Here is an 8,644-nt window from a genome sequence, read left to right as displayed (position 1 = left end):
AGACAAAACAAAATCTATGTCTTTTGTTTCTAAGGTGTTTTATGTGTGTGTGTGTGTGAGAGAGAGAGAGAGAGAGAGAAGAGAGAGAAGAAGAAGAAGAATAAGAAGAGAATTTTAACGTCGTAGGAAACTATCCCAAGAGACCTTAAAGATCTATCCGACGAGGAGAGTTGAACTCGAGACCTGTTATGAGAGAGAGAGAGAGAGAGAGAGAGAGAGAGAGCGAGCAATTAAGTCTGCTTGTATATTTTGTGCTATGTGTAATTACACCCCAATTTGATACACACAGAGACCTCGAAGTTTAGCACTAGCATTTTTCAATTACATTGGCAATGTTCGTTGTTTCTGTTTTCGTGTCGTACGCGCAGAGGCTCCTGTTCCTTTGAAGTCGTCTTTGGCCTTCTGCACTTCCTTTGTGCAAAACGACTCAAGTTGCTGAATACAAGGAGCTTCTGAGCTCTTTTATGTTTCTAATGATCAATGTGCCAGATATTTGAAACAGCGATTGCATGCTGTAAGTTGTTCTCACCCCTTTGTTTAATTTTTGTCCTGTTCTAGTGAATGCAATGGCATATCCACCATTGAGGCGTGCGCACCTCTACGCAATGTGTCGCTCAATGCCAATAGAACATCTATAGAAGCTCAACTCCTGAGGCTGGGTTCAGACTGAACCGGCGAAAGAAACAAGCCTTCCTAAATCTGCTGCCGCCTAGTGTGAACAGTGTGGAGGAGGAAAAGTGAAAAAGTGAAGGGAGCTGAGAGAGGCCATCAACTCTTCCGAAGGAGGGGGGGGGGTCGAAAGAAAAATCGAGGGCCCGGCAAAAGAGTGCCTCAACTGCAACCAATAAAATTTTGCCATGGAGGATCGATGCCCCTTTCCATTTTTACTTGGTGATTACTTGGTGAGCCAAAGGTCCTTTTTTGGATCTTTGAGCCCACAAGTGGCCACTTGGCATGATCAGAGCCATTGCCCACAACTGGAATCTCATGGCCAGGAGCCTCGCAGAAAAACAAGTAACAAGAATATTGTTGCTTTTTATTACGTGTGCCTGCGTTGGTCACCCCACGGCTCTGCAAGCATGGTAAAGCACAGTTTCTCACAAGAGTGGCAGGAGATTCCTCCAGCGTTGTTGACAAACTGCTGGCGAAGGCAGGCCCTTTCACATGAGCCACGAAACGTGAGATCTCATTTGTGCCCTGAATCTTAGGCTGCCAATTTAGTTTTTTATTAACTTGTGCTTGCGTTTTGAAGGTCTGCACAGAGCTGGCCACTGTGACTCTGCAAGCATGACAAGCAAGGTTTCAACAGTTTCTCACAAGAGTGGCAGGAGATTCCGTCCAACCAAAATGATCGAATCCAAAAAGTAGCGCACACCAATAAACTTGCAGTGGTATGCATCAAGAGCTAAGGCATGCCCTTTTACATGAGCTAGTCGGAGGGTTTGCAAAGCATGATCTTGTCTTGCGATGCAATGACCTACACGTGCAGCTTGAAGGCATTTGATATCAGGCAAGATGTTGGTGTGGGAAAAAGACAAAAAACATCATTCAGCAGATGCAAAGATAAGGGATGCAATGATCTACGCATGCAGCTTAAAGGTATTCGACATCATGCAAGATGTTGGTATGGGCAAAAGAGTTCATGATGATTTTATAAGTCAGGAGCTGTTGACAAAAAAAGTTGTGCTTGGCACTGCCTTGGTTGACATGTATGCCAAATGTGGTGTACTTTATAAAGCACAAAAAGTGCTTGATGAGCTTCCATGTCGTCTCTTGCAATGCTCTGATCGCGGGATATGCCCAACAGCGGCAGGGCAGGAAGCTCTGGGCTGTTTTCAGCAGATGCAAAGAGAAGGCAACTCTTTAAATACAGTCACCTTACGCTTTTATCTCGAAGGCATGTGGCATTGAGCTCTTGATGCAATGACCTACACGTGCAGCTTGAAGGCATCTAGCATGATGCAAGATGTTGGTAAGGGAAAAAGAGTTCACAGAGATATTGGTAGTCAGGGGCTGTTGATAAAAAATGTCGTGCTTGGCACTGCCTTGGTTGACGTGTATGCCAAATGTGGTGCTAGGAAGCTGTGGGCTTTTTTCAACAGATGCGTAGAGCTTCAGATACGAATTGATGCTTCAGATGCAATCACCTATGCATTGGTTGACATGTATTGAGCTTCAGATGCAATCACATATGCATGCATTTTAAAGCCTTGTTAAACATGGCTTCTCTCACAATCGTAGCACATTGCAGATCAGCATCTTCTCTCAAGCAGTATTTTTAAAGAGACATTGAAGAATCTATGGAGCATGAAGATGAAGAGGACCTTGCGAACCCTCCTTCCTTGCGTTGGGTCTTGGCCAAGCTGATTCTTCGGGTCTCTGTGACTCTTCTTGACGTTGCTTCTGACCCTGGTAGGCTAGTGGCCTCCTGCTGCATTGGTTGATGAGCGCAAGAAGGGAGCCATTATTTGCATCTTCACTATCGATGATGCACATTACTGACCATCCAATTTGAAGCAGTTCCCTTGCAAGATCATCACCCTCTTGAAATTTCTCCCCGAGCTGCATGTCTCCTGATGAGGTGATGGATAAGAACAAGGAGACAGTCCACTTATCACGCACAGATGCATGCCTTCTGATAGGTCGATGAGCGCAAGAAGGCAGCCATTATTTCATTACAATGGAAAATTCAACCCGTCAATTGAGTATACTTGTTCAATACCATAGAGAGCACCATTCATCAGAAAAGAACTAGAGGAGAATCTGGCACAGCTGCGAAATGGCGAAACATCTCCTTCGAGCTCATTTTGGGAAAGATCAAGGAAATTAAGCCCATTAAGTTCACAAAGCTCATCTAGAATTCTACTTGATAAGTGGTTGTGAGAAAAATCTAGATAAGCCACTTGAAAGACACCAATAGCCATGAAATTGATTTGTTGTCAAATCCAAGTAGAAAAGGCTGGAAAGTTTTCCCAAACTTTTGGGAATGACACCATCAAAATAGTTGCTACTGAAATCTACAGATTGTGCTTGATTCTATAAGAAGCTGTCTATGAATAAGCTGGAGATGCCTCCTGTTAGGTTATTATTGTTGACGTAGAAGCCCACGATGGACACCATCCTCGCATACTCACAAAGGAATTTCCCCTGTCAGATGGTTATGGCTTAAATCCAAGTGTGATAATTTTGAAAGAAATCCCAAAGGAATAGGCAGATGTCCAGAGAGCTCATTGTGGGAAACATTGAGCTTCACCAGGCTACGTATTTTACCGAGATCTGCAGGGATTTGGCCGGTGAGCTTGTTGTGGCCCAAGTTCAGGCCTTGCAACCTGCCCAATTCTCCCAAACACGGAGGGATACTGCCAACCAAATGATTCTGCGAGAGGTCTAGGATAGTAAGATTATGGAGGACAGAAAGCTCCCCCAAAATTCTGCTACTCAGCATGTTACCTGGAAGCAACACATAGACCAAAACAGAGCATTTGCCGATTTAAGGAGATATGCTGCCATTAAGCTTGTTGTAGGAGAGATCCAATACTCCAAAGTGCTGGGTGAACATGGAGTCTGGTATGTGGAATTCTGTAGTAAAAGAGCATATCTTGTCTGGAATTGTTCCAACGAGCTGATTATGCGATAGAACAAGGCAATCTAGCCCAGGTAGGTTCCCAATTGCCTCGGGTATTTGGCCACCTAGATTGTTACTGCCCAAATCAAGGGTTGCAAGCTGTGAACACCTCCCAAGCTCAGGAGGAATTTCTTCAGTGAAAACGTTGGAGCTAAGAGTGAGGGTGGTAAGATTCGCCAACATACCCAGCCGGCCGGGAGGGGCCCTTCGAGAAGGTTGCTGTCCAAGCACAGCTCATGCAATATTTTGAGGTTTCCTACAAGGGGAGACAAACTTCCAGTGAGGTAATTGTCTCTTGCTGATATCTCCATAAGGGATTCGGATTCCCAAAGCTCATTTGGCAAGGGTCATTGCCACTAGCATTTCCATCCCTGCAAAGTATCCTGGAATGTTCCCTGTGAGCTGATTGCTAGTGAGTTCTATGTCTAACAAAGCAGTGCATTTTCAAAATGTCGTATCGATAGTGCCATTAAAGAAGTCCCTATTCAAGAATGGATGTGAGAGGTGGGGTGCTTGGAGAGCTCACCAGGTATAGAGCATGAGAGTTTATTACCATCCAAGCTTACTGTGATGAGTGAAGAATAAGTCACCCAACTCTTTTGGTATGCTCCCTAAGAACTTATTGGTTGCCAACAAGAGAGAAGTTACCCTTGTCCAGCTGCCCAGCCAAGATGGTAGCGGCCCATTGAAATGGTTATTCTCCAAAGACAGGGAACTGACAAGCTGAAGGTTCGCAAGCTCATCCGAAAGCAGACCTCGAAGCTGATTTAAAGAGAGATCCACAATTTGCAGACTTTTGCAGTTCCTCATCGAAACCAAAAGAGACCCATTGGAAAGATTGTAGGGCATGATGAGAGTGGTTAAGTTTTGGAAGCGGCCAATGGAGTCAGGAATAGGGCCGGATAGGAGATTGTGAGTGAAATCCATCTTTGTCAATGCCTGAAAATTGCCAATCTTTGTTGGCAAGGACCCTGAGAGTTGACATGAAGCCATGTAGAGGTTTGCTAAACTGCGCAAGCTTCATATTTCTTTAGGCAATGTGCATGCATGATAGACATGGTGTGTGCATGTGTTACTGTAACATGACAAAGAGTGTGGCATGTAAGTATTTGCAAGAGGTATGGCAAGTGTATGTGTGTATAGTGTGTGTGTGTGTGTGTGTGTGTGTTAGTGGATATGTCTCTCTATGTGTAGGAAGAGTGTTGTGAGTTAGAGAAGAGTACCTCATGTACATCACTCTTTGGCTCATTGCAACAATCACTTCTCCATGGCAATAGGCGGTTGTGTGTGTTGCCTTTGCAGGTCCGTTCAACACATTTTTCTGTTGTTGCTATGAGACTGTTGGCAATGTAGATGGCAAAAGTTCCTATCCTAATCGAGCCTGAAGAAAATGTGAATGTTGTTGTTGTTGGAAGGAGTTGTAGCATTTAAGCGTTTTGCTGATGCGCTTCTATCAAAAGATCACAACTCCCCCTTCACTGTTGTATGTCAAGGTGATGTCCGTGTAGCGAGAAGGGTAGTGGATAGAGGTGACTGTCATGTTGTTCCCATCTATGGATGAGAAGCCCACCACCTTGTAAGACAAGGGAGCGGTGTGGAAGCATACATGATGATGCCCCCTTGCTCCATCACCACTGCGAATTTTCCATAGGAGACCTTGCTGAAGGAAACGCTGCGTTCTCTTGAAGGCTGTATTTGTTCTCTAGCCAAAAGCCAACCAAGCACACTGTTGGTCCCACAGTACGAGGAGGTCACCTTCTACCACCTTAACACACATACATAAAAAAATTAAACACAAGGAGAGTTCTAGTCAAGGACTCGAGGGAAAGGCCTCGTTAATCTTCGTAGTGCTTTGGCCGTATATTAAATCCCCTCGAAGGCATATGGCACTGCCTTGGTTGACATGTATGTCTGAAATGCCGTCTCTTGAAATGCATTGATTGCGAGATATGCCCAACAAGGACTGGGCCACAAAGATTTGGCTCATTGGTTTTAGGATGCAAAGTGAGGGCACTTCTCGCACTACGTAGGAGTCCAATACGTCTATGATGTAGAAAATAAAGTTAGCTCCGCTTCTCTTTAAGTTTACTCTATATCCTGCATCTTTTCTATTTGTCTTAACGTGTATTTTGTGTCTGACCAGGGAGAACATATATTCACAACAGTGGACGTTTCAATTGCACAAGCACGACTTCAACTCGACAACACTACAAGGTTCGGTATCTGTATCCAGCTTCCCATGACTATGCGTTTGCTTGGCGCAACACATAAATGCTACGGGGCAGGGCACGGCTTCCGTTTCTTATAACTTTTGGAGAGACCACAATGCCAACTCTCCACCATACTTTTGTATGGCACCTCTGCATGACGTGCACCATATGCTTTGCAGTTTCAATCTGTGACGTTTTATTGCAAGACGATATGTTTAATTATTCACATTGCTTATTTGTAGCTCGACTCAAACATTGTTCGTCGGCTGGCACAATTGGATGACATTCGTACAGGATTATCAGGTCGGTAGTGTAGTTCATTTTCTATAGTCTGTTAATTGACTATGCTTGATTGAGAATAAGATGGGCGTCTCAAAGATGGTTCCACAATTTAGAGACTAAATGGTCAATATTACTAGGTTGAATGGTACAATCTACAAATAACTACCAAAGTAGGTTAAGTTGCAACCCTTTTGCTCGATTCAATTACCCTCTTTAGTAGCTCTTCGTTGTATATGGAGCACTCTGGGACACAACTTGCTTCTTTCCAATGCTCATCAAGTCCCAAGTTAAGCTATTATTGGTGCCTATCAATAGGTTCTACTCATTTTCTTGTGTCACCACAACAAAACCCAAGGCGAAAACAATGACAACCAACTAACCAAGTAACCAGATGCGCTCCAAGATCTGTCAGATTATGTACGGCAAAGGCCCACCAAGCAAGACTAGTTCTTCGGCCGCCTAGTCTGACTTAGAACAGCTTGAATGGATTTGAATAAGCTTTGGGAAGGTTCTTTGTTTCGTACAACTGTGATAAAAGCATAGGTTCTTTGTTTTGTACAACTGAGATAAAAGCATATGGCCCGACTCCGGTGGAAGATGTCCGTGCATTGCGGATGCTGGATGCACCCTTTCAGAACTAGGTCCAGAGGCTGGAGCTGTTCGTAGCCAGGTATCAAGTATCATTGCAGATTACTCTGCCACTACATCAAGTTCATCTTCACCTCTGGAGGTCCAATCTCTTTGTCCTGACAGCCTATGTATTCCTGTTTTCTCTGTATTTTCTTTGAGAAATTATCTACCTCTCTTTTGCAGGCTTTCTATCTCTTTGGTCTTTGCCTGAACCATATTGTCGAGCTCATAGCTGCAGACATGCTCTTTAAGTAGCTCTTGCTTGCTAGCACTGATCTGTGCATCAATAGCCACTAATAGTGTTCCTCCTGTGTACATCCCACTTTAAATTGTAAATGAAGGTCTTTGCACTAGCATGGTAGCCCACACCTCATCTTCCAGAAGTCCACTTCTTACTTCTTTGGTTAGTTAAGTGTCATTAAGTTAATTAATTTGCTTTAGTTAATTTGGTTTTATGTTAATTGAGTTTAGGATTTTGTTGATTTGTTAGGATCGAATGTAAGATTAGGTTTAGGGTTTAGTATTTTAGGCCTACTTTAGGGTTTAGGAACCCTGAGGTGCATTCACGTGGGTGGTTTCTGCGATTCCCATGCATGTTGCATTTATGCCCCTATGTCCTAATTTACATTAACATGTTTTTTGTGATTGTGATGTGTGTTTCCTGTATTTTCAGTGAATGGAGGAACTTTTACCTAGAGTGTAGAAGTGGTCAGAGGGTTCTTTCTACCTACTTATTTCAAGTTTTTATTGGGACGGCTGGCGTGTTGGTTTGACAGGCTTTGACTGCAAACCCAAACGAAGTGGGACGTATTTTTACTATTGGGCTCCCTTATTCTACTCATCATTACCCATCTGTAGTTTATGATGGGTAATGGTGGAAGCACCGGTGATCCTCTCAATTTTGCACAAAACAAAATGTTTTTGTTGGGAAAGATTCTACAACTAGACGTCGATTCTATGCCAAGTAGGCTATTCTGTCAAACATCTGCCAGTTGATGCTTTATTTCTTTTGTTGAGTGGTTCCAGAACTTTAGAACTCACAGGGACTCAATGAAATTATGAGCACGTCGAAATGTACAGCAGGATTGACATGTTCTTGAACAGGTGCAAGTGAAACGGTGAGTGCACAATTTTGGGGAAACTGTTCAATTTCTACTGGTAACTCATCTGTTCAAGACAGCTCCTCTCGACAAGAGGGTTGGGCATATGGACTACAAAATCCATGGCGCTCATCATACCTATATTGTGCTGATGCTGGTCAGGTGCACTTCTGACGTGATTTTTTCTTTGGGCAGTTCTAGAGTAGTTTGTTTAAGAGAGTATTGTGCCTTGCTTCAAATGGCCAAAGAGTTCTAGAGGTATTGGACCTTGTGCTCAGGCTATAACACTCAATTTAAGATGATCTTCACAGTATATGTTGAAGTCAGGTCAGTTGGATGAAGTCTGTATACGCACTTGTAGGATGGGTTGCTATGGACAGCTCTAACAATGAAGGTTCAACCGTTCAAGATGCCTCAAAGCGTTCAAGAGGGTTTGTCCTTGCTACTGGCCTCATTGTAAACCATAACCAGAGCTTGGCGCATTTAACTTGGCTTCGTCTGAAATGCTTGTATGTAAGCTTTTTGCTCTTGGTTTCATGGTGGTTTGGAATGGATCCCCATTTTATGATGTTTATTATGGAGATCATACATTCTGGCATATTGTCACATGGATTCTTAGTCCTGACTCCTTAGCCTTTACTTTTTCATCCAATCTAGGCCTGGTTTCAAAACCTTAAACTTCATTGATTGTGGACAAACTCCAAGTATCAGGTAGGCCCTCGCCCATGGCACGGTTGAACATCACTGCTAGAAGCTCTGCAAGGAAATCTTTGGCATGTATAAAATGCTATGCTACC

At 43.5% G+C, this 8,644-nt stretch overlaps 1 protein-coding gene and 1 pseudogene across 5 annotated transcripts; one reads left to right on the top strand and one right to left on the bottom strand.

Moving 5' to 3' along the window:
* The first annotated feature begins 216 nt into the window (after positions 1-216).
* Positions 217-7,596, top strand: LOC147420552 (pentatricopeptide repeat-containing protein At3g26630, chloroplastic-like). 5 transcript variants are annotated; one of them, XM_086504724.1, is made up of 4 exons: positions 217-514; positions 5,769-5,839; positions 6,078-6,138; positions 7,421-7,596. In XM_086504724.1, exons 1-4 carry the CDS (start codon positions 481-483, stop codon positions 7,441-7,443), a joined length of 189 nt encoding a protein of 62 aa, XP_086360850.1. In that variant the 5' UTR covers positions 217-480; the 3' UTR covers positions 7,444-7,596. The 5 variants fall into 4 exon arrangements, with proteins under 5 accessions (XP_086360850.1, XP_086360848.1, XP_086360847.1 ...); XM_086504725.1 differs by lacking the exon at positions 217-514 and adding an exon at positions 4,982-5,154; XM_086504721.1 differs by lacking the exons at positions 5,769-5,839; positions 6,078-6,138; positions 7,421-7,596 and adding an exon at positions 1,253-2,284 and having other exon boundaries at positions 217-1,178.
* LOC147420553 (uncharacterized) lies at positions 2,575-4,636 on the bottom strand (annotated as a pseudogene).
* Positions 7,597-8,644: the final 1,048 nt, after the last annotated feature.

This window comes from Adiantum capillus-veneris, chromosome 28, assembly GCF_014529385.1.
Source record: "Adiantum capillus-veneris isolate H3 chromosome 28, ASM1452938v2, whole genome shotgun sequence".
Taxonomy (NCBI): Eukaryota; Viridiplantae; Streptophyta; class Polypodiopsida; order Polypodiales; family Pteridaceae; genus Adiantum; species Adiantum capillus-veneris.
Note: the sequence above shows the minus strand (reverse complement) of the source record. Positions and strands in the feature narration are given on the sequence as shown.

What these genes read in the sequence shown, in the direction of transcription:
- LOC147420552 (XM_086504722.1), top strand. Translation starts at nt 1,516, where the DNA reads ATGTTGGTGTGGGAAAAAGACAAAAAACATCATTCAGCAGATGCAAAG.